The sequence below is a fragment of the Pecten maximus genome, chromosome 9 (assembly GCF_902652985.1).
Source record: "Pecten maximus chromosome 9, xPecMax1.1, whole genome shotgun sequence".
Classification (NCBI taxonomy): Eukaryota; Metazoa; Mollusca; class Bivalvia; order Pectinida; family Pectinidae; genus Pecten; species Pecten maximus.
The window spans coordinates 42,507,338-42,534,201 of NC_047023.1; the positions used below are offsets into that span (position 1 = coordinate 42,507,338).

At 37.7% G+C, this 26,864-nt stretch overlaps 1 protein-coding gene across 5 annotated transcripts in view; it reads left to right on the plus strand.

Annotated features, from left to right (window-relative positions):
- Positions 1–26,864, plus strand: part of LOC117334656 (tubulin polyglutamylase ttll6-like) — a 60,763-nt gene that overhangs the window by 14,065 nt on the left and 19,834 nt on the right. For 2 of the 5 annotated variants that reach the window (XM_033894403.1, XM_033894406.1), the window contains exons 3-15: positions 2,822–2,960; positions 16,220–16,260; positions 16,634–16,752; positions 17,500–17,630; positions 18,408–18,564; positions 18,910–19,053; positions 19,741–19,826; positions 20,222–20,447; positions 21,267–21,448; positions 21,841–22,026; positions 22,196–22,370; positions 22,497–22,724; positions 23,630–23,671. In XM_033894403.1, coding sequence (XP_033750294.1) covers positions 2,822–2,960; positions 16,220–16,260; positions 16,634–16,752; positions 17,500–17,630; positions 18,408–18,564; positions 18,910–19,053; positions 19,741–19,826; positions 20,222–20,447; positions 21,267–21,448; positions 21,841–22,026; positions 22,196–22,370; positions 22,497–22,724; positions 23,630–23,671 — 1,856 coding nt within the window. Of the gene's footprint in view, positions 1–2,821; positions 2,961–16,219; positions 16,261–16,633; positions 16,753–17,499; positions 17,631–18,407; positions 18,565–18,909; positions 19,054–19,740; positions 19,827–20,221; positions 20,448–21,266; positions 21,449–21,840; positions 22,027–22,195; positions 22,371–22,496; positions 22,725–23,138; positions 23,202–23,629; positions 23,672–26,864 lie in introns of all 5 variants that reach the window. The other 3 variants (XM_033894407.1, XM_033894408.1, XM_033894405.1) reach the window with 2 other exon arrangements.

Sequence of the window (26,864 nt, forward strand, 5' to 3'; positions counted from 1 at the left end):
TGTTAAAGATCTAGGTCACTGTGGCCAAAATGTAATTTTTTGTCATCGCTCATGTGGTCATATCTAAGGAAAGAATTTTCACTGAATTTAAATGTTTTCTGTATGTAACTATATGTTTTAGTTGAAAATTATTAAAAGTTCTGCAGGTAAAATTACAGTCTTTCAAGGTCTGATGAGCAATGCAGGCCTATTAGACCTCTTGTATTTGTAGATAAAATTTGTGAGCAGCAGTACAGGTCTAATCTTACAAGATTTAACGCTACGATTCATGGTTGAAAACCTCATTGTCATATTCCTCTACAAGTCATGGTTGAGAACTTCATTGTCATATTCCTCGCTTCATTTCCACTGATAATAAAGATCCTTTGTACCTTTTGTTTTACATAATATTCAACTACAATATCCTAAAGTTTAAGTCTATCATATTTCGGAGTGACCTGGTTTTGCTGATTGGCCTATATATGACTAAAGTTTTGGCTATGTCCAGGAATATAATCAGATCACTACTATTTGGAAGCTAGAAAGAATACATATTTTTATTTGCTATTTAAAACTGTAAGCTAAAATACTGTTTTCTGTTCAACAAAATGTTCACGTTTATTCTGTTCAAATAATCCAGTAACATACACACTAATTGTATCTGGCCAAATAATTGTACATCCTGTATTTTAGATTTTCCAATGAGTGTCTTGATTAATTTCATATGCCTTGATTAATTGTTTACAACTCAACTGCATATCTGTACAGACATTGTAGATGATTCCATGAATATTCAAGTAAACATGCATACAACTTCATTTGTATGCTACACCTCCTGTTTTCTCATTATTTCATTCTTGGGTGAATATTTTTGTTGGATTATCCATGGGTTTGGTTTAGTATTCCTGTGGGATTATCCATGGATGTGATTTAATATTCCTTTGGGATTATCCATGGGTGTTATTTAATATTCCTGTGGGATTATCCATGGGTTTGGTTTAGTATTCCTGTCAGATTATCCATGGATGTGATTTAATATTCCTGTGGGATTATCCATGGGTTTGGTTTAGTATTCCTGTGGGATTATCCATGGGTGTGATTTAATATTCCTGTCAGATTATCCATGGGTGTGATTTAATATTCCTGTCAGATTATCCATGGATGTGATTTAATATTCCTGTGGGATTATCCATGGGTTTGGTTTAGTATTCCTGTGGGGTTATCCATGGGTTTGGTTTAGTATTCCTGTGGGATTATCCATGGGTTTGGTTTAGTATTCCTGTGGGATTATCCATGGGTGTTATTTAATATTCCTGTGGGATTATCCATGGATGTGATTTAATATTCCTGTGGGATTATCCATGGATGTGATTTAATATTCCTGTGGGGTTATCCATGGGTTTGGTTTAGTATTCCTGTGGGATTATCCATGGGTGTTATTTAATATTCCTGTGGGATTATCCATGGATGTGATTTAATATTCCTGTGGGATTATCCATGGATGTGATTTAATATTCCTGTGGGATTATCCATGGGTGTGATTTGATATTCCTGTGGGATTATCCATGGGTGTTATTTAATATTCCTGTGGGATTATCCATGGATGTGATTTAATATTCCTGTGGGATTATCCATGGATGTGATTTAATATTCCTGTGGGGTTATCCATGGGTGGTATTTAATATTCCTGTGGGGTTATCCATGGGTGTGATTTGATATTCCTGACGGATTGTCCATGGATGTGATTTAATCTCCATCTTGCCTAGTAATGAGTGAAGTGTTTTAATTCAGATAATTAAACATTTTGAATTTTTTTTTTTTAATCACCTGGAAAAAAATTCAAAATGTTTGTGTTGATTTAATATCTAACAAAGTTATATGCATATAACTTTGATATTAAATCAACACAAACATTTTGATATCGCCATGGCCAATGATAACACCCAAATATTATTGATTTAGGTAATACAAAATGTAATGAAGTAAAATTTTAATAAAGTTTTCAATATCAAGATAATTTAACTGCTATCAGTAAAGGTGATCCTGTGGCTTCTGTAACTTTATATTGTTTCAACAGAAATCTGTAAGGAACTATAAAGTCTAATACACTATATGTATGTGTGTATTGAGTATCTCCGACCTTCCTGTGGGGCTCCCTTTCATATTCATAACATATATTGAAGATATATCACTAAATATTATTCCACAAACTTGCCCACATATATATATATATACAAATATCGGATTTACGTCCACAATTTAGTTTGCAAAAATTTTGATGTAAATTTTTACCCTAATTCAAGAGAATGACATCACTACAGAACAAATTGGTACTGTAGTTATTTCATATTCACTCATAGTTGAGTAATTAAGACTCTGCTGGTTATTTAGAAACTTTTTACACCCAAATAACAACACGGCTATGGTTTCACGTGTCCGTTATACAGAATTTTTAACAACTTTACGGACAAAAATAAGTGTCCCCTGTCTGCATTAGGAAGGTGTCCACTATATACATGATATAAATTTATATAGTGATTTTCATTCAGGATTCCTGGAACTGTCTGTTATGGACAGGTGTCCGCTATATAAGGGTGTTGGCTATTACAGGTTTGACTGTATAAGTTATATTCGTTAGATGAATCCACAAATGAGATCTTATTAATTGCCTTATCACAGACAAATTCTCAGACCATGTTTGCGCTGGCCTGTTGTTAAAGCAAGTAATTTATATAAGTAAGTCAATAACACAACAAATATTTCCTTGACATATTAAAATGATAAATTTCATTTGTGAGACATTAAATGAACACACAGTAATTACCCTAATTTTGTCCTTTAGACACCGGTATCAGCACACAGGCGGACGACGCGTCGGAGTACGAAGGAGAAGGCACCAGTCGCACGGAACAGCTGCAGCAGGCTGACATAGATAAGAAAGAACTAGAAAAAAAAGCAAAGAAGAAGAAGAAAAAGAAAAAGTAAGCACTTAATTCAAGCAGTCATAGCTGACTAAATTAGATGTGTTCTAACAAAAGGTTTCTATCACACATACGGTACATGTAAATAGATGTAATAATTTGTGCTAGCTTGAGAGACAGGGATTCCTCTCTATAAATAGATGTAACAATTTGTGCTTGCTGGTGATGAGTAGGATATACCACTCTATAAATAGATGTAACAATTTGTGCTAGCTGGTGATGACTGGGATTCCTCTCTATAAATAGATGTAACAATTTGTGCTAGCTGGTGATGACTGAGATATACCACTCTATAAATAGATGTAAAAAATTGTGCTAGCTGGTGATGACTGGGATATACCACTCTATAAATAGATGTAATAATTTGTGCTAGCTGGTGTTGACTGGGATATACCACTCTATAAATAGATGTAATAATTTGTGCTAGATGGTGATGAGTAGGATATACCACTCTATAAATAGATGTAACAATTTGTGCTAGCTGGTGATGACTGAGATATACCACTCTATAAATAGATGTAACAATTTGTGCTAGCTGGTGATGACTGAGATATACCACTCTATAAATAGATGTAATAATTTGTGCTAGATGGTGATGAGTAGGATATACCACTCTATAAATAGATGTAACAATTTGTGCTAGCTGGTGATGACTGAGATATATCACTCTATAAATAGATGTAATAATTTGTGCTAGCTGGTGATGAGTAGGATATACCACTCTATAAATAGATGTAACAATTTGTGCTAGCTGGTGATGAGTAGGATATACCACTCTATAAATAGATCTTACAATTTGTGCTAGCTGGTGATGAGTAGGATATACCACTCTATAAATAGATGTAACAATTTGTGCTAGCTGGTGATGACTGGGATTCCTCTCTATAAATAGATGTAACAATTTGTGCTAGCTGGTGATGACTGGGATATACCTCCTTATAAATAGATGTAACAATTTGTGCTAGATGGTGATGACTAGGATTCCTCTCTATAAATAGATGTAACAATTTGTGCTAGCTGGTGATGACTGAGATATACCACTCTATAAATAGATGTAACAATTTGTGCTAGCTGTTGATGACTGGGATATACCTCCTTATAAATAGATGTAACAATTTGTGCTAGCTGGTGATGACTGGGATATACCACTCTATAAATAGATGTAATAATTTGTGCTAGCTGGTGATGACTGGGATTCCTCTCTATAAATAGATGTAATAATTTGTGCTAGCTGGTCATGATGAGTAGGATATATACCTGTCTGTAAATGGTCACTCACATCTTGATGACTCCTCACACAATTTGTACAAGTTATTTAACTTTGATATCAATTGCATGTCATAATTAATGGACAGTAATCTATACCAAAGTTAGGTTTCTTCTTTAAGCTTTGTTGAATACAGTCGATGTCAATATATGCTGTATAATTATAATTTATATTTATCAAGGATATTAAAGTTTGTGTTAAGTTGTTAAGATGTTGTAGAATTGCAGACGTCTGTATGACTGAGTGTCGGAAATCTTCACACTACAGATGTGTGTATGACTGAGTGTCGTAAATCTTCACACTACAGATGTCTGTATGACTGAGTGTCGTAAATCTTCACACTACAGATGGGTGTATGACTGAGTGTTGAAAATCTTCACACTACAGAAGTCTGTATGACTGAGTGTCGTAAATCTTCACACTACAGACGTCTGTATGACTGAGTGTCGGAAATCTTCACACTACAGATGTGTGTATGACTGAGTGTCGGAAATCTTCACACTACAGATGTCTGTATGACTGAGTGTAGGAAATCTTCACACTACAGATGTCTGTATGACTGAGTGTCGTAAATCTTCAGACAATCTTGTTTACTGATATTGAACACCTGTATCACAGAAATATATAGGTGTTATTTAGGGGAAGAACATTGATCTTTACAATATGATAATCGACCTGATCCCTCATTATTGTAGTAGATGTTGCCCCAGCATACTGGAGGTATAGAAATACAGTACTCTATTGATTATATATTAACAGTGTTTCAACAATCTATCGCAGGTTTGAGGTGTTGTAAAATAGGACCAGAATATGTAGATACTGCTGCCTTTATAGCCTGACCCACAATTCATCCATACATATACAGAGCTCTACTGTAGAATCACCCAGGGACCAGTTATAAAGACAACAGAGAATACCGACATGCACACTAAACCTTATTCTGAACCAATGAAATATGGACAGAATACAAACAAAATATATCATGGAGACCCTTGATAAAGGAGTCCAGTTGTTTGGGAATAGTAAAAATCTTCTGTATCATTAACGACATCCGTCATACAGCTCTAAATAAATAACTAGGGTAGTGACATCAGGTATGTCAACAAATAATGTCCGACATCATATCGCAATAATGTCCGACATCATATCGCAATAATGTCCGACATCATATCGCAATAATGTCTGACATCATATCGCAATAATGTCCGACATCATATCGCAATCATGTCCGACATCATATCGCAATCATGTCCGACATCATATATCGCAATAATGTCTGACATCATATCGCAATAATGTCCGACATCATATCGCAATAATGTCCGACATCATATCGCAATAATGTCCGACATCATATCGCAATAATGTCCGACATCATATCGCAATAATGTCTGATATCATATCGCAATAATGTCCAACATCATATCACAATCATGTCCGACATCATATCGCAATAATGTCCGACATCATATCGCAATAATGTCCGACATCATATCGCAATAATGACTGACATCATATCGCAATAATGACTGACATCATATCGCAATAATGTCTGACATCATATCGCACAAGGCAAGAAAATATTTCCTAATGAGACAATAATTTGGCCAGTTTGCAGAAGAGTTAGATTGTAGAAAAGTCTTTGTGTGAATTAAATTCACTGGCTTATGTCTGACCAGGCCAACAAGACATGCAGATAGTACCACATTCTTCATTTGGGAATTTAAAATAATATCCGAATCCTTTGGAAATTTTCATTGTGAAAGTCATAGTAAGCCATACCATTATACATGATTAATTCAACATTACTATGCATTAATGAAACATGTTTGTTTAAAGTGAAACATCTCGTCACCTGTTTGTTTCCTGGTAAGATCAGTCTTGGAATACATACCAGTAACTGTAACTGGATTTCTGGTAGCCTAATCTCAGGATTAACACCGGATAATTGCCAGCTATATATATAACTAAGATTTAGGGCCTGTTATCTCACCATAACTTTGGAATAAAGCACACTTAGAGTGGATTAAATTGTACTAGATTATCATATTTACTTTCAATACACTTTGTACTTTCAGAAGTGTTCTGTTTTCATACTTAATACACTTCGATTAAGAGATTTGACAGGAATGGCAAACAGACTCCAAACTTAATTAAAGGATTATTTTATATCTCAGTGATTTGAAACTGAAGAAAATTGCAAGCAATTCATAATCTGGTGCAAAGGTTTTGGCATCAATATCATTTGCTGTTCAGATACAAATTACTGGTTATGAGCTTTTGTTTTCTTGAGAAGTCTAAAGAAGGTTGAGGAATGAGATGAACAGCAGCTTATGATATTGTGGAACCCCCAATACAGAATAGGGACTTCATTATGTCCTCAACTGGGGTGTCATACATTGGTGTCCAGGTTATGGTATTACACAATCCACCACAACATTCACCAAAAGTTAGGAAGGCCAACGCTCTAACTGGCTTACTATATACAGGCTATCACAGCCTAGCTAGGACACCATCTAGCTATATATAGGCTATCACAGCCTAGCTAGGACACCGTCTAGCTATATATAGGCTATCACAGCCTAGCTAGGACACCGTCTAGCTATATACAGGCTATCACAGCCTAGCTAGGACACCGTCTAGCTATATACAGGCTATCACAGCCTAGCTAGGACACCGTCTAGCTATATACAGGCTATCACAGCCTAGCTAGGACACCGTCTAGCTATATATAGACTATCACAGCCTACCTAGGACACCGTCTAGCTATATATAGGCTATCACAGCCTAGCTAGGACACCGTCTAGCTATATATAGACTATCACAGCCTAGCTAGGACACCGTCTAGCTATATATAGGCTATCACAGCCTAGCTAGGACACCGTCTAGCTATATATAGGCTATCACAGCCTAGCTAGGACACCGTCTAGCTATATATAGGCTATCACAGCCTAGCTAGGACACCGTCTAGCTATATATAGGCTATCACAGCCTAGCTAGGACACCGTCTAGCTATATATAGGCTATAACAGCCTACCTAGGACACCGTCTAGCTATATATAGGCTATCACAGCCTAGCTAGGACACCGTCTAGCTATATATAGGCTATCACAGCCTACCTAGGACACCGTCTAGCTATATATAGGCTATCACAGCCTACCTAGGACACGTAGCCGTCTAAGTGACATCCAACCATAGTTGTTAAAAGGATGGAAAAACCCTAACAAAGTGACTAAACTGTTCATAAAATACATTGTAGTTAGCTTGTCATAATTTATTCCATTTGAACAATTAGAGATTATCACCTGGGAATGTATTTGTTATTTACAACATGTATGTCGTATGTCCTCAACACTCATTAGAAAGAATTTTGAAACTGTAAAATTGATTTCTTCTGCTATGTCAACATGGAAATTTGTATCAATATATGTGTTTTATTTCTAAAGTATATGGACCATGATATTGGTTCATATCACAAAACCAACTTGGCCATAACTAATATTGACTGATAACAATTAAGTATGGATATAGAAAAATAATTCAATATTGACTAAAGTTTAACTTGAGGATAAACACCTATTTTTGTGCTAGCTATATATATATGTACCATGGTTTACACAGCCTGCTGGCCTTGTTCCTTCGAGTGTTTACCTGTACATTTTCTGTCAATACTAACTTCTCTAAATACGTCACCAACTGCCATTCACTTTCCCTTAGAATAGCTGTGTTGGAATAACTCATTTTTGTAAACATAACCTCTGTACCAAAACTTTTCTGTCAGAAATCTCCTTTCAATGTCCTATATGTAAACCTCTGGTGAAAGATTACTTGTCAAATCCAAACCTCTCTATATATAGATGTGTCAAACCTAGGTAAATGAATTATAGATTAGAACCATTGATTAATCTTATAAAGTACCCAGGTACACCTGTAAAATTTATCATTAACTTCACTCTGTACTATACGACTAGACCCTGTGTCAGGGTTTGATCTCACACTATCCTCTGGCCCCAACACCGGACATCTACCTGTCAAAATGTCTGAAGGACTTGTTGATATATCAACCTGTAACAAGATGTGGTGGTGTTGGATAGGTAATTCTCTTACCCTGGACAGGGATATCCACAGTTTTACCGGGGTGAGATTTTCTTATCTCATCCTAGGGAAAAGACAAGCTACACATGCTCTTTTCACGTTCTCAACAATTGTATTTCGTCACGTCAACAATACCATGACGTTACGGCAACAGTACAATGACGTCACGTCGACAATTCAATCACGTCACATCAACATTTCCTTGCATTGATGTAACGTCAATATTAGATACATAAGAGGGTAAACAGGGTAAGAGAAAAATAATCATTCACCCCCATGGAAGTGAGACAGGGGAATCTCAACCCTCGGGGTATGATAATTAAGCTTCCAAACATTCAGCAAGCCTTGTGTTTGGGAAAACTTAAGAATCTTCCCCTCAGGTTGAGATTCCCCTGTCTCACTTCCAAGGGGGTGAAAGAGTCACACTCCCAAGGGAGTTAATGACTAACAGGAGAGTTGAGATCCCCTTGTCTCACTCCCACGGGAGTTAATGACTACCCGAGGAGTTGAGATCCCCTTGTCTCACTCCCAAGGGAGTTAATGACTACCCGAGGAGTTGAGATCCCCTTGTCTCACTCCCAAGGGAGTTAATGACTTCCCGAAGAGTTTAGATCCCCTTGTCTCACTCCCAAGGGAGTTAATGACTACCCGAGGAGTTGAGATCCCCTTGTCTCACTCCCAAGGGAGTTAATGACTTCCCGAGGAGTTGAGATTGCCTTGTCTCACTCCCAAGGGTGTTAATGACTACCCGAGGAGTTGAGATCCCCTTGTCTCACTCCCAAGGGGGTTAATGACTACCCGAGGAGTTGAGATCCCCTTGTCTCACTCCCAAGGGAGTTAATGACTACCCGAGGAGTTGAGATCCCCTTGTCTCACTCCCAAGGGAGTTAATGACTACCCGAGGAGTTGAGATCCCCTTGTCTCACTCCCAAGGGAGTTAATGACTACCCGAGGAGTTGAGATCCCCTTGTCTCACTCCCAAGGGAGTTAATGACTACCCGAGGAGTTGAGATCCCAAGTTGTCTCACTCCCAAGGGAGTTCATGATTTCAAGTTTTTTCCTTCTTTTGTATACACTGTAATGTTAACTCATAAATATATGATTTTTTCATGCGACATTCAAAAAAAATGATTACATGTACATGGTTGCCATTTCCTGATGTCCTGAATTGGTGGCATATTTATCTTCCAATAAACCCGTTCTCCTGAAGTAAGTAAACATTTATGTTAGATAGGGCCTATTTTCAGCATATTGTAGCTGATTATTTTAAAATTGATGATTTTTGAAAAATGATGTAGGGGATTATTTTTTAAGAAGGGGTTTATTTGTGGGTAATTAGAGTATGACTGATTCAGCCCTGTAAGTGTGACACAAGGAAAATCTCACACTGATAAAATGTGGAGGTGTTTCTTTGGCAGACGACAGCTTGTAGTAAGTTATAGAGGTATTATATGTGAAGTCTAATTTGATAGCACAGAGGCACCGCTGCCCTCATTCGTTACTGTTATACACCTGTGGGGACAGCACTTCAGTTCGATAATTCTATACGTGTATAGGTCTAACATAACGGTATATCACATTCGTAACGGTATATCACGTTACACTTGTGAAAGCCCTGAATGTTACCAATATTATCATAGAAACCAGGATTGTCAACCTTTGTCGGGAATCTACAAAACCTACAATTATATATGTGTATTATATACCTGGGGTTTGTCATAAGGTAACCCAACACAAGGTCTCTCTCTAAACTGTTCATATCCACAGTCCCGAGTAAGAGGATAAGTCAACACCATACAACCGATTATTTATAAACTTGAGTAAGGAATTCCTGTCAGTTTTATTAAACCCTCAACAGGCTAAAATTGTATCGGTGTAAAGCTACCATTGAAATTTGTGTAGCTGGACAATTCCTTTATTATAGGTATATAAAGGTCTCATTAACCTCAAGTACTGATCTTGAGCTCGAGGTCAACTATTGATCTCAGTCAAAATTAGGTTAATATGTGTACCTGGTATCCTCAGTAGATGGTAGGTGTACCTGGTATCCTCAGTCAGTAGATGGTAGGTGTACCTGGTATCCTCAGTCAGTAGATGGTAGGTGTACCTGGTATCCTCAGTAGATGGTAGGTGTACCTGGTATCCTCAGTCAGTAGATGGTAGGTGTACCTGGTATCCTCAGTCAGTAGATGGTAGGTGTACCTGGTATCCTCAGTCAGTAGATGGTAGGTGTACCTGGTATCCTCAGTAGATGGTTGGTGTACCTGGTATCCTCAGTCAGTAGATGGTAGGTGTACCTGGTATCCTCTGTCAGTAGATGGTAGGTGTACCTGGTATCCTCAGTCAGTAGATGATAGGTGTACCTGGTATCCTCAGTAGATGGTAGGTGTACCTAGTATCCTCAGTCAGTAGATGGTAGGTGTACCTGGTATCCTCAGTAGATGGTTGGTGTACCTAGTATCCTCAGTCAGTAGATGGTAGGTGTACCTGGTATCCTCAGTCAGTAGATGGTAGGTGTACCTGGTATCCTCAGTAGATGGTTGGTGTACCTGGTATCCTCAGTCAGTAGATGGTAGGTGTACCTGGTATCCTCAGTAGATGGTTGGTGTACCTGGTATCCTCAGTAGATGGTAGGTGTACCTGGTATCCTCAGTCAGTAGATGGTTGGTGTACCTGGTATCCTCAGTAGATGGTAGGTGTACCTGGTATCCTCAGTCAGTAGATGGTTGGTGTACCTGGTATCCTCAGTCAGTAGATGGTAGGTGTACCTGGTATCCTCAGTCAGTAGATGGTAGGTGTACCTGGTATCCTCAGTAGATGGTTGGTGTACCTGGTATCCTCCCCTCAGTAGATGGTAGGTGTACCTGGTATCCTCAGTCAGTAGATGGTAGGTGTACCTGGTATCCTCAGTCAGTAGATGGTAGGTGTACCTGGTATCCTCAGTCAGTAGATGGTAGGTGTACCTGGTATCCTCAGTAGATGGTAGGTGTACCTGGTATCCTCAGTCAGTAGATGGTAGGTGTACCTGGTATCCTCAGTCAGTAGATGGTAGGTGTACCTGGTATCCTCAGTAGATGGTAGGTGTACCTGGTATCCTCAGTCAGTAGATGGTAGGTGTACCTGGTATCCTCAGTCAGTAGATGGTAGGTGTACCTGGTATCCTCAGTCAGTAGATGGTAGGTGTACCTGGTATCCTCAGTCAGTAGATGGTAGGTGTACCTGGTATCCTCAGTCAGTAGATGGTAGGTGTACCTGGTATCCTCAGTCAGTAGATGGTAGGTGTACCTGGTATCCTCAGTCAGTAGATGGTAGGTGTACCTGGTATCCTCAGTCAGTAGATGGTAGGTGTACCTGGTATCCTCAGTCAGTAGATGGTAGGTGTACCTGGTATCCTCAGTCAGTAGATGGTAGGTGTACCTGGTATCCTCAGTCAGTAGATGGTAGATGTACCTGGTATCCTCAGTCAGTTGATGGTAGGTGTACCTGGTATCCTCAGTCAGTAGATGGTAGGTGTACCTGGTATCCTCAGTCAGTAGATGGTAGGTGTACCTGGTATCCTCAGTCAGTAGATGGTAGGTGTACCTGGTATCCTCAGTCAGTAGATGGTTGGTGTACCTGGTATCCTCAGTCAGTAGATGGTAGGTGTACCTGGTATCCTCAGTCAGTAGATGGTAGGTGTACCTGGTATCCGCAATCAGTTGATGGTAGGTGTACCTGGTATCCTCAGTCAGTAGATGGTAGGTGTACCTGGTATCCTCAGTCAGTAGATGGTAGGTGTACCTGGTATCCTCAGTCAGTAGATGGTAGGTGTACCTGGTATCCTTAGTCAGTAGATGGTAGGTGTACCTGGTATCCTTAGTCAGTAGATGGTAGGTGTACCTGGTATCCTCAGTCAGTAGATGGTTGGTGTACCTGGTATCCTCAGTCAGTAGATGGTAGGTGTACCTGGTATCCTCAGTAGATGGTAGGTGTACCTGGTATCCTCAGTAGATGGTAGGTGTACCTGGTATCCTCTGTCAGTAGATGGTAGGTGTACCTGGTATCCTCAGTAGATGGTAGGTGTACCTGGTATCCTCAGTCAGTAGATGGTAGGTGTACCTGGTATCCTCAGTAGATGGTAGGTGTACCTGGTATCCTCAGTAGATGGTAGGTGTACCTGGTATCCTCAGTCAGTAGATGGTAGGTGTACCTGGTATCCTCAGTAGATGGTTGGTGTACCTGGTATCCTCAGTAGATGGTTGGTGTACCTGGTATCCTCAGTAGATGGTAGGTGTACCTGGTATCCTCAGTCAGTAGATGGTAGGTGTACCTGGTATCCTCAGTAGATGGTTGGTGTACCTGGTATCCTCAGTAGATGGTAGGTGTACCTGGTATCCTCAGTCAGTAGATGGTTGGTGTACCTGGTATCCTCTGTAGATGGTAGGTGTACCTGGTATCCTCAGTCAGTAGATGGTTGGTGTACCTGGTATCCTCAGTCAGTAAATGGTAGGTGTACCTGGTATCCTCAATCAGTAGATGGTAGGTGTACCTGGTATCCTCAGTCAGTAGATGGTAGGTGTACCTGGTATCCTCAGTCAGTAGATGGTAGGTGTACCTGGTATCCTCAGTCAGTAGATGGTAGGTGTACCTGGTATCCTCAGTCAGTAGATGGTAGGTGTACCTGGTATCCTCAGTCAGTAGATGGTTGGTGTACCTGGTATCCTCAGTCAGTAGATGGTTGGTGTACCTGGTATCCACAGTCAGTAGATGGTAGGTGTACCTGGTATCCTCAGTCAGTAGATGGTAGGTGTACCTGGTATCCTCAGTAGATGGTTGGTGTACCTGGTATCCTCAGTCAGTAGATGGTTGGTGTACCTGGTATCCTCAGTCAGTAGATGGTAGATGTACCTGGTATCCTCAGTCAGTAGATGGTAGGTGTACCTGGTATCCTTAGTCAGTAGATGGTAGGTGTACCTGGTATCCTCAGTCAGTAGATGGTAGGTGTACCTGGTATCCTTAGTCAGTAGATGGTAGGTGTACCTGGTATCCTCAGTCAGTAGATGGTAGGTGTACCTGGTATCCTCAGTAGATGGTAGGTGTACCTGGTATCCTCAGTTGATGGTAGGTGTACCTGGTATCCTCAGTAGATGGTAGGTGTACCTGGTATCCTCAGTCAGTAGATGGTAGGTGTACCTGGTATCCTCAGTAGATGGTAGGTGTACCTGGTATCCTCAGTCAGTAGATGGTTGGTGTACCTGGTATCCTCAGTCAGTAGATGGTTGGTGTACCTGGTATCCTCAGTCAGTAGATGGTAGGTGTACCTGGTATCCTCAGTCAGTAGATGGTAGGTGTACCTGGTATCCTCAGTAGATGGTAGGTGTACCTGGTATCCTCAGTCAGTAGATGGTTGGTGTACCTGGTATCCTCAGTCAGTAGATGGTAGGTGTACCTGGTATCCTCAGTCAGTAGATGGTAGGTGTACCTGGTATCCTCAGTAGATGGTAGGTGTACCTGGTATCCTCAGTCAGTAGATGGTAGGTGTACCTGGTACCCTCAGTCAGTAGATGGTAGGTGTACCTGGTATCCTCAGTCAGTAGATGGTAGGTGTACCTGGTATCCTCAGTAGATGGTAGGTGTACCTGGTATCCTCAGTCAGTAGATGGTAGGTGTACCTGGTATCCTCAGTAGATGGTAGGTGTACCTAGTATCCTCAGTCAGTAGATGGTAGGTGTACCTGGTATCCTCAGTAGATGGTAGGTGTACCTGGTATCCTCAGTCAGTAGATGGTAGGTGTACCTGGTATCCTCAGTAGATGGTAGGTGTACCTGGTATCCTCAGTCAGTAGATGGTAGGTGTACCTGGTATCCTCTGTCAGTAGATGGTTGGTGTACCTGGTATCCTCAGTAGATGGTAGGTGTACCTGGTATCCTCAGTCAGTAGATGGTAGGTGTACCTGGTATCCTCAGTCAGTAGATGGTAGGTGTACCTGGTATCCTCAGTCAGTAGATGGTAGGTGTACCTGGTATCCTCAGTCAGTAGATGGTAGGTGTACCTGGTATCCTCAGTCAGTAGATGGTAGGTGTACCTGGTATCCTCAGTCAGTAGATGGTAGGTGTACCTGGTATCCTCAGTCAGTAGATGGTAGGTGTACCTGGTATCCTCAGTCAGTAGATGGTAGGTGTACCTGGTATCCTCAGTAGATGGTTGGTGTACCTGGTATCCTCAGTCAGTAGATGGTAGGTGTACCTGGTATCCTCAGTCAGTAGATGGTAGGTGTACCTGGTATCCTCAGTAGATGGTTGGTGTACCTGGTATCCTCAGTAGACGGTTGGTGTACCTGGTATCCTCAGTCAGTAGATGGTTGGTGGTCCTGGTATCCTCAGTAGATGGTAGGTGTACCTGGTATCCTCTGTCAGTAGATGGTAGGTGTACCTGGTATCCTCAGTCAGTAGATGGTTGGTGTACCTGGTATCCTCAGTAGATGGTTGGTGTACCTGGTATCCTCAGTCAGTAGATGGTAGGTGTACCTGGTATCCTCAGTCAGTAGATGGTAGGTGTACCTGGTATCCACAGTCAGTAGATGGTAGGTGTACCTGGTATCCTCAGTCAGTAGATGGTAGGTGTACCTGGTATCCTCAGTCAGTAGATGGTAGGTGTACCTGGTATCCACAGTCAGTAGATGGTAGGTGTACCTGGTATCCTCAGTCAGTAGATGGTAGATGTACCTGGTATCCTCAGTAGATGGTAGGTGTACCTGGTATCCTCAGTAGATGGTAGGTGTACCTGGTATCCTCAGTAGATGGTAGGTGTACCTGGTATCCACAGTCAGTAGATGGTAGATGTACCTGGTATCCTCAGTCAGTAGATGGTAGGTGTACCTGGTATCCTCAGTCAGTAGATGGTAGGTGTACCTGGTATCCTCAGTCAGTAGATGGTAGGTGTACCTGGTATCCTCTGTCGGGGTGTACCTGGTATCCTCTGTCGGGGTGTACCTGGTATCCTCTGTCGGGTGTACCTGGTATCCTGTCGGGGTGTACCTGGTATCCTCTGTCGGGGTGTACCTGGTATCCTCTGTCGGGGTGTACCTGGTATCCTCTGTCGGGGTGTACCTGGTATCCTCTGTTGGGGTGTACCTGGTATCCTCTGTCGGGTGTACCTGGTATCCTGTCGGGGTGTACCTGGTATCCTCTTTCGGGGTGTACCTGGTATCCTCTGTCGGGGTGTACCTGGTATCCTCTGTCGGGGTGTACCTGGTATCCTCTGTCGGGGTGTACCTGGTGTCCTCTGTCGGGGTGTACCTGGTGTCCCCTGTCGGGGTGTACCTGGTGTCCCCTGTCGGGGTGTACCTGGTATCCTCTGTCGGGGTGTACCTGGTATCCTCTGTCGGGGTGTTTGAGTCCACCTTTAATGAAGAGAAGCCACCTGTAATATCTGTATTTATTACTCCTTTATCCTCACCGAGGTTGTCCTGAAAATGCACTTTTATTAAGTTTAAAAGTTTCTCATATTCTAGTGTATTAACTTTCAAACGTGTTCTATCCAATAGTTCCAATATGATTCAGAGGTAAGATTGTACAACCTTTAATCCTATTGTTATGCCCTAATCCTTAGTAAAGGTAATAAAAACAATGATATGCCTTCATAGTGCTTTCCTATATCTGGTGTCAAACTCATGGTTTTGTGAGGTGTGAATTGTAAATTTTTCTGAAAATCTGTATGAGAAATTAAAGGCAACAAATATCAAGTGGGTTGATAATACTGTTTGAGTAAGTTTTCAGGGTCTAAAGATCAAATAGTTGTCCGACACAGTAGCTACAAAAATATCCCAAAAATATTTAAGATGAAAATTTTTTTTTAATGATGCTGCCAAATAAATTACTTCATTTATTTAGATTTTTTTTTTTTTTTTTTATTCCAGAATATACTACATATGTCTTGCCAACTGCAAGTATGATGTTGGTAAGTATGGATTTGTATTTTGTGATGTCATTGGGCTTAAATTTCTTTAGTTTTTAACTTTACAAAGCTTTTGAATCATAAGGTTTACTGATATCTGGGATTTTGTTTAGTTTAGTAATTTACCTGGAAGGTTTTAGCAGGATTTTACTGTATTAGATTTCACATACATAATTTAAAACAGGTTTTGCTAAACTTCATTAAAGATGTAAAGTTTAATCAATAGTGGTGGATTGTAAGGTAAATTTAAATTTATTTTATTTTTTCCATTTAAACAAATTTTATTCCTGATGCTCTGACTAATCTTAACACTGGCTCTCCTTGATTGAAATTTATTTCACATAATGTATTGTATGATTTTCTTTTACTTGTATAGTACGAAAGGTGTCTCGGAAGTTTGGTTTTAAAGAGGTCGGTGAGGATGAAGACTGGACTCTGTATTGGACAGACTACTCCGTAGCACTGGAACGTGTCATGGACATGAAGAAGTACCAGGTAATAGGCGTCCATATCAGTAGGACAGGTAATAGGCGTCCATATCAGTAGGACAGTTCAGTAGGTTTAAGCTTTATGCGTTTTAGTATTCTTAAAAATTATGATTTGGAAAACTTGAAAGATCCAGCGAGTTCATAAAATAATTGGAAGTTGATTTAAAGTTTGTCAAAATTCCAAACCAAAGCACCAAAGACTTTATACATTATAAAAATATGATAGATTATATTAATCCAGCTCCAGTTAGCTGGGTAAAGCATTATATAATTGGATTTAGATCCCAATGTTTAGAGAATTTTAAGCAGTGTCTAAAAATAACTGGAGGTAATGATTGTTATAGATTAGCTCTTGGTGAAAACATCAGTTGTCAGACTTTAATTGAGTGTTTTGGTTTAACATCAAATGAAATGTAAACTGTGGTTTATTTGTCATGATCTTTATTTTTGTCTAAAACAAAAGCGAAGTGAAGACAAATAGGTTAACAATTTAGTATTTGATATTGTTGATTAATTCATTATAAATCTGTAAACATAAGATATACACACACTGATAATTTATAAATCTGTAAACATAAGATATACACACACTGATAATTTATAAATCTGTAAACATAAGATATACACACACTGATTCTGTAAACATAAGATATACACACACTGATTCTGTAAACATAAGATATACACACACTGATAATTTCAAATTTGAGTTCATTATTAAGTATGATTGGGATGAGTTTTCTTTATTTTTCAGAAAATCAATCATTTTCCTGGAATGAGTGAAATTTGTCGAAAAGACATGTTGGCTAGAAATATGAACAGAATGTTAAAATTGTTTCCTAAAGATTACAATGTCTTCCCGAAAACCTGGTGCCTTCCAGCCGAGTAAGTTGACTCCTGTATTTCACTAGTATTTAGTGTGTTGACAAATCAGTATTAAAGTAAATTCAGATGACAATTATAGGTGGCCTAAAGATTACAATGTCTTCCCGAAAACCTGGTGCCTTCCAGCCGAGTAAGTTGACTCCTGTATTTCACTAGTATTTAGTGTGTTGACAAATCAGTATTAAAGAAAATTCAGATGACCATGATAGGTGCCCTAAAGATTACAATGTCTTCCAGTCAAGTATCATTATAAAGTTTTTAGTGTTAAAAGGTCAGTTCAGGTAGCATAAGAAAACACTGAGTTGTAAGATAATTGTTTCAAACTCATTTAAGGCTATATACTACCTTCCACATGGTCAGAACTGTTATTTGTGTTAGATTTATCTCCCTTTGGGAAATATACTACTATACTAGGATTTATAATATTTTTCCTCAAGAATAATGGCTATAATGTAGGGCCCTTGGGTAATTGCTAAGCCCAAAATACATGGTAAATAGACTCTTCAAGGATAGCTGAGCATAGTTTAAATATGATTTGTGTTAGAAGTATGATTTCCTTTAAAATCGTTTGATTTTAATACCATCTCAGAATCCAGAATTGCATAAGATTAGATGTGAATATTCATGTTTTTTGGAAGGCATGTCAGGCAACAGTTATGCACCTTTGCAGCAGTTTAATATATATGTGAAACACTGAAGAAATTCTTCTCTATATAAAAAAACTTTTGTTTAATTAGAGTTAATATTGCTTGTAAAACAATGTTTGATTTGCTGCAGTCATGGGGATTTCCTGGCATTCACACGACAGAAGAAGAACAAGACCTATATCCTCAAGCCAGAGACAGGCTGTCAGGGCAAGGGTATCTGGGTCACCAAAAACCCAAAGGAAATCAAACCCCACGAACATATGATATGTCAGCAGTATATGTGTAAGGTAAAGCAACATTCAGATGACTTTACTTATAATGTGTGGAATATGTTTCATGGTAAAGATCTTTCTTCTGTACATATTAATTTCTTCCATCTACAGCAAAAATTACTCGGTGACCACATTAGATGGCATGGCCACAAAAATGAAATTGGAAGTTTTAGTTTTTTTCATTGTAAGGGTTAATTGATGCCTTGGTTACAGAGATGTTTAAGTCCTAACGAGAACATACTTGATTTGTAGGTCAGTGTTTGTCTGTTTCCTTTAGGCCATGTATACTTAGTAATTGTGAATCAGGATCTGTGTGTTATGTATGATGATTACTAATGTGATTTTGTTTTTTATCCACAGCCTTTGTTACTAGATGGATTTAAATTTGATTTAAGAATCTATTGCCTGGTCACCTCCTGTGATCCTCTCAGGATTTTCCTGTTCAAAGATGGCCTGGCTCGGTTTGCTACCAACAAATATAGTGAACCCACCAATAGCAATATTGTAAGTAATTCCTCAAATTCTCTCCATATTACCATGAAACATCAATAATCCAGCCACTACGCCAAAAGTCTATATGACTGGATTACTGGGGCAATTTATATTAAAAAAAAACTGTCTGCTTATTTCTAAGTTTAACAAGTGGTTATTGCTGTTTTAAGCCAGATAGAAAACTGTTAAGTGATCAGTCTGACTTACAGAACTTAACTGATATCACTGATCATAAGAATTACCAGATGACAACTGTAGTATTGCTCTAAATTATGACAAAGGAGGGCTTCTGATGACCATGGTGTTTCACGATTTATTGTAGCAATACTGTTTACTAGAAAACTGATACAATTCATACTCGCTATAAATTAGCAGCAGTAGGAACTCTTTCCTTCAAACAAAAGTGAAATTGCAATCAAAATGAAGTGAGGGAACAGATCAACAGAATTAATTGAGAGAGAACTTTTCTAACTATATATAGTAACATAAGTAGTGTTTTATGTAGTATAAATGTGATACTTTTGTTGTTTACAGGATAATGTTATACTATTGTTGTTTACAGGATAATGTTATACTATTGTTGTTTACAGGATAATGTAATACTATTGTTTACAGGATAATGTTATACTATTGTTGTTTACAGGATAATGTTATACTAATGTTGTTTACAGGATAATGTAATACTATTGTTGTTTACAGGATAATGTTTTCATGCATCTAACAAACTATGCCATCAACAAACACAGTACAGATTTTATCAGGGATGATGAGGCTGGAAGTAAAAGGTAATTTGGGTTTTTTGCTTTGCCTATCCCCATGGTTCATAATTATTATCATTATCCTTCTTCAAAACAAATCTAATGGCTATGCAGTTTCAAGATTACTCCAATAATACTAAATTAAATGTTCAACTGTCACCAAACTACATATCAAGTCATACATCCTATGGAATGCTATATATCAATATAAAAAATATAGGCCATGTTGATTTGTAATTTTCAATATTTAGTGAACAATAGATTATACATCACTGTCATCAGTTCGTAAAGATGATTCAGTTTTAAAAGTCAATCAATATTTTTACTGTGTTAGCAGTTTCTTCTATATTAGTTGGAAGTGGGGTCAATATGTTTGTTTTCAAACAATGTAATTTCATTTTTAAATTTTCTTTCTTTAACAGGCGAATCAGTACTGTGGACAGATACATGCGTCAGAAGGGTTATGACATCGATAAAATGTGGAATGACATTGATGATGTCATTATAAAGACTCTCATATCAGCCCACTCTGTTCTCAAACACAACTACCGCACATGTTTCCCTAATCACGTGAAAGGCAGTGCCTGCTTCGAGATCCTGGGGTTTGATGTTCTGCTCGATAGGAAGCTACGACCCTCAATACTCGAGGTAATACATATTGAATGTATTGTAAGGGAGATAACTCAAATTACAGGTGTAATGGGTGAGGTACCTGTGGCTTGTATTCTTACCTTGAATGTATTGTAAGGGAGATAACTCAAATAACAGGTGTAATGGGTGAGGTACCTGTGGCTTGTATTCTTACCTTGAATGTATTGTAAGGGAGATAACTCAAATTACAGGTGTAATGGGTGAGGTACCTGTGGCTTGTATTCTTACCTTGAATGCATTGTAAGGGAGATAACTTAAATTATAGGTGTAATGTTGCCTCGAATGTATTGTAAGGGAGATAACTCAAATTACAGGTGTAATGGGTGAGGTACCTGTGGCTTGTATTCTTACCTTGAATGTTTTGTAAGGGAGATAACTCAAATTACAGGTGTAATGGGTAAGGTACCTGTGTAAATTTGATTTGGTACAAATTTGGTCTAGCACAACTAGGAACTTAGTAATCTCCATATTGTATATATATATAACGAAGGTATGGGCTCCTGGGGGCAGATTGACAGGGTTCCAAATTCCAAAATGAGAGAGTTATCATTTATGTATGTTTGAAATACTTCTCTGTCCTATACTAATTGATAAAGGAATTAAGATAAAACAAATTTGATATCATCACAGCTTTTTTTTTTTAATGTGACACAGTGTCTAACAAAAACCTTTGCCAGTATCTGAATCCTTGATCTGCTGTAAGAAGTGTAAATATAAATCAGAAAGATAAAAATTATCATACAAATCTAGTAATGATATATACTAGTAATAATACAAACCCATCCTATCATATGTATTTTGTGACTTTAATTTCAGGTAAATCATTCGCCTAGTTTCAACACAGACTCGGAACTAGACCGGGAAATCAAAGGTGCTTTGGTGTGGGACACACTTAACTTAGTCAATTTTGGTGCTTGTGATCGCCGTAAGTGTATTGAGGAAGAAAAGCGGCGGATCAAGGAAAGGCTTCTGGGGAGAGGCACGAAGAAGGAAACCAAGTAAGTGAGGAAGCAAAACAGAAAACATCTGAGTCTATCTGTTTTCTTTCTTTCAGGCCTTGAGGAAATCCAAAACAAGATACTATGAGATATATATATATACAGCATAGTACCATGCTTGATTCACATAGAATATACCCTTACTTACATACCAACTTAACTTCTAATGTTTTTCACTGATCTAGAATTTTGAATGAAGTTTGGTTTAGGAATTACTAGATAATTTACTGTGGTACTAATTAATTCTCTTCAATTCATTGAAGTTGGTCATTATCCTTTAGAAGTTACTGAACTTTGGCCTTAAGAATCTGAATAATTACTGTGATACTGAACTTTGGCCTTTTAAATCTGAATAATTACTATAATTACAATGATAAACTGTTTGGTTACAGAGAGGAGCTGGAGTTGGCTCAGGCTCAATATTTAGAGACTTTAGAGAGATATGAGAATGGCCACCTTGGAAATTTTCGGCGGATATATCCCGCTCCTGGGTGGGAGAAGTATGACAAGTTTTTCCACAGTAGTGGGACACTTTTCCAGGAAACAGCAGCCTTTAAAGCCAGATCTGAATTAGCCAGGTATGTTTATACTGCCCTCAATAACTTATTAAAATTATCCAGGCATTTTACTGTCCTTCCTTCATAACTTCCATTAAAACCACTCAAGTATATTTCAAACTTCAATAAATCATTGAAATGAGATATGCTGCTCTCCTGAAGATATTTAGAATTAACATTAATGTTGTAGACAACAACGAGATGACATAGCACGTAAAAAGGAAAAGTTGGAATCCATGTTGAAGGGAAAGAAAGGAAATACGACTGGTTTACGCCCGGAGAGTCCAAACAGTCGTAGACGACGGACACTCAGACGGACAACTATGCCATCCCGACGTCTCCTTAGCTCGCGTAACAGCCTTGAGGTCAGTTTATGGTCCTTTTTAGCTTACATGAAGAAATTCTAACTTGGAGAAATTTTAACATTTAAAAGTCCCAATTTGGAACTGTCCTTCTTAAATAATATAGATCTGTAATGCTTCACACATCAGGTGATGGGGAGTGAGTCATCACGTCAAGTGTACGATGAACCGCTGGACACGTCAAAACCAATGGACATTCTAGAGGAGGAGGAACTGGAAAGGATCAGTGGCCTTTTACAGCGTGATAATTTGGTCCGCGGTCTGGGAATCGTGGAACATGTGTACCGCCTCCTACATTGTACACCTGGTACCATGGGGGTCCTGAAAACGGATGCTCGAGCACTTCCTCCTCCCCTGGTATGTATCTTTGTTATCGCCTGAGGGTGAGGCTGTTATACACAGAACAAAATGTGTTAGCATTACAAATATAATATTTAGAATTTTAACATTCTTATGGTAGAATGTCTGTTGGCTAGAAGTCTCTAAAGTGAGTTGGTCAGAAATATTAGTCATTCAACAAAATAAATGCAGTTAGATTTAATATCATAGAAAATTAACTTACATGGTACTCATATTTCAGAAATTCTAGATTTCATAATATTCTAGTAAAATTATGAAACCCCCCAAAACATTTTGTTCCTTAACATGCTTGCATGATTTTTTTTAGATTTTGTGTTAAATTTAGATAAGATTTGTACATGATAGTATTGGAAATGCCAATTTCTATATAAAAAGACGATTAATAAACTCCTTCCTTTACTGTTTTTAAAGCGGCAAAAAAAAAGTCGTGATATGTTTGTCAGTTGTAAACAACATACCATGATACCGGAAATGGTAAAACGTTCTGTGATACTAGTAATTCTCTAGAGTTTCACCAGTAGAGACTGTTTGCTATTTCACTAGAAATCGGGATTCTCTTTTATGTGTAGTGTTTGTCAAATTGTCTCAAGAGAAAGGATCTATATAAAGATTTTTATTATCAATTGAGCAATTACTTGGTGGTTATTTAAAGGAAGAAACTTACTTGTGTTCAGGTACATCTTACCCTTTACTACCCCCTGATGTATTATAGTGTGACCTGGAGATACTGACATGTTTGTATGGGTCAGGATTTCCAGTGGTTCATTGATCATATCACTCATACAAAGACTACAAAGAAACCATACCATATACCACCCTTGAGCTGTCATCTTGCGGTCATTTGGAAGATACATGCTCCACTTTGGCCCGCAAAATTTTAATTTTGATTAAATTCTTGACAGATTTACATCCATAATCCATTAGCCACCAGACCAGATTCACAGGTAAAGAGTTAACGCCCCTGTTTAGAACTCTCCACCATAACATTGAGTTGATGGCTAATCAGAATGCTGCATCCTTATCACAGCGTAGGAACCTATACAGCTGTAGTTGGATATTGAGATTTGTTATAGATTATTTAGCTGGTAGTGATTTGCTGTGTTAGGTGTCTGTATAATTTGTATATAGTGATTTCCTTATATTATAGGTATTATAATAATCAAATTTATTTCATCGGAATGATTACTTTTCAGTGTATTTTGGATTAATTATATGAATTAGCAATTCTATTTAACCTGTATTTTAACAATTCTTTGTTCTTAATTATGATATCATTTTTTGATAAAACATATATCTACATGTACAAAGTCAGTATATATATATATATAGGTAAATATACTTGTTCCATTGAGTTACATTTATAACACTGAGTGAACAACAGAGTATTTAAATGTTTATTTTGTTCTTTATAAATGGTGAGCCTGTACATTAAGATGTTTCGGTGGGCACCACTTCAGTCTGTCCTTACGACCATGTACACATTAATTTTCCAGAGTTGTTTACCCTTTTAACAGTTCTCTCCCCTTCCTCGACCTGTCACATGACTGACTGCCGTACACACTATACTTAGCACCCAAAGACACATAGAATAAAAAGCTTTTCACTTCCTATGTAAAGAAAACTTTTTTTTTCATTTGTTGGTGTACCTAAATCACGCCGTATCCAATAAACGGCGAGACTGAGACTATATTTAATAGATGATTGATCTTTTAGTGTGAATTAACAAAGGAATTGACTGCAAAAATACATTTACTTGATATAGCAGTTATTAAAGCTGCCAACAGGTTTTCTATAAAACATCTTTATCATCAAGATATTAGAGAAAAGTCACAGATAATATGTGTTTATTGGAGGAGGGGGCTTTTTATGGTGAGTACGGTATGTCAGTAACATTTTGTCCCTTCTGTGTTACCAACTTCTAAACACACCTGTATCTATTCCTACAATGTGTAGCGATGGTTGTCTCAGCAATATGTTCTAGTGGTTCCAGTTTCAGGTATCAATTTTATTTAAGAACTTTTCTGTTACTTGATATTAAATTTGTTACTGAATAATTGTAAAGGATTTTGGATGTTAAATATTCAGTTCATATGATATGGAATAAAACAGTTTTCAAATTTGTTTATGTATATATATTGAACACACATGGGTAAAGGTCAACATAATTAAAAGATTAATAGAAATCAGTTTTCATCTCATAAGGCATTTATTGGCAATAATTTGACAAATGATGTACCTGGTACTGCAAAACAGAAAAACAAGACTTTTCATCCCGATGACATCACTAAAATCATGGAGGAGGGTTAGGGCAGCTGAAATTTTAGTTAAATCTGGTGACTAGTATTTGAATTTGAAGTGTAGGTAAAACCACACGTTAGCTATGTACTGACACAGAGATACACCCTGTATTTAAGCTCCCAAATGATCTAAGTTTCGTATTGGGGAAGGTAAGTGTTGGAATGATTTGTTTATGACTACAATAGAAGTGATACTCCTCATACTAAGGTTGACATCCCCCTAGATATGGGATTAGCATGTCACTGAGTATCAGTTTTCTCCTATTATGCATGTTTGTGAAACTAAAAAAAAAGGAAAAACTTAATTCATTTTTTATCAGCGATATACATCATCATATTTTTTTACAAACGAAAATATAAAGAGAACTATACATTTGTTTCAGAGGTACATGTATATATCACCATATTTTTACATTTATTCTTTTGTCATCAATTGTAAAAATATAACTCATTATTCTTTCTGTAGAAATTCCCACACATGGCTTAGTATTCCAATATACAAGTTATTTTAAGTAAATGCAGAATATGATTAACTGAAATTGGGACACTTTTTGGGGGGATTAAGGAATCAAGAGTTCTAAATATTTTCTTAGAAAATTAAGAGCTGGTGTCTTTCAGAAAATCATTAATCTGGTGTCTTTTAGAAAATCAGTAAGCTGGTGTCTTTTAGAAATTCAGTAAGCAGGTGTCTTTTAGAAAATTAGTAAGCTGGTGTCTCTTAAGAAATCAGTAAGCTTGTGCGTCTTAGTGTAGAATGATACTGAATGGGTGGAATTGTAGCTTAGCTTGTATCTGCTCTAAGGAAACAATGTAAAAAAAAAAAAGATAAATTTAAAACATAAATTTTGTTGTAGAAATCTTGAAAAAATGTAATTATTGAATTTTTATTTTGACAGATTACAAAACACTACTTATTCATGAGAAACAGATCACCAGGTTTTAAACAGACAAAATACCCAACATATTCTTTTCCTTATGGTGGATACAAGGTAGCCTTGACAGTCAAAATAATATAATAACAGATACACACCCAGTCAGTATCATTTTTAATTAAATCCCATTAATTTCTAAGACTTACCAACTGTGCTTCAATTAATGGTATTCTAATATTGCATTACTCGTAATTCCTGACTCGATTTACCTACATTTAACAGAAACTTGTCTCCGATATTCCAGGGTGGGACAAAGAAAACAGAATCTAGGATTTTACAGTGTCTTTCTATCTTTTATATTCAACAGAAAATTCGGACCAGGGATACTATATACATGTATTCACCAGAAATGGGGAATTTTTATTCAGAGGGAATATGTCTGAAAGCTTCAGCTTCTCCTTTTCTTCACTATTTGTCTATTATTTACTCTTTGAAGTTGCATTTTATTTCATTTGTTAATATATATTAAGATTTTAAAAATCACTTACATACCGGATAATCATGAGATTATGGAGCTTTTCTTTAAATATCCAAGGAAATCAATTCTTTAGGATTTTTTTATGATAAGAAACTATCAAGCATTTTTATATTATAAATATGATGTAAATAAATTATATAAATATGATGTAAATAAATTATATAAATATGTTACATATTGAGGCACTATACTACTTACTTGTCAGTGACAGGTGGTGTTCAAGTTTACACGGTTATAACTAGAGTCAAACCTAAGTTGGCATGGGTTATCTAAGCATGTGATAACAATATTCTCATCCACCAAATTCAGTATTAATTTTTTAGTTTTAATTACATTTTATTAATAATGAAGTATATTGGTTTATAAGTTAAAGTAAAATGCTTCAAGTTTATGTAAATTCTACGTACAATTCACATGGTGGCTTGACAGA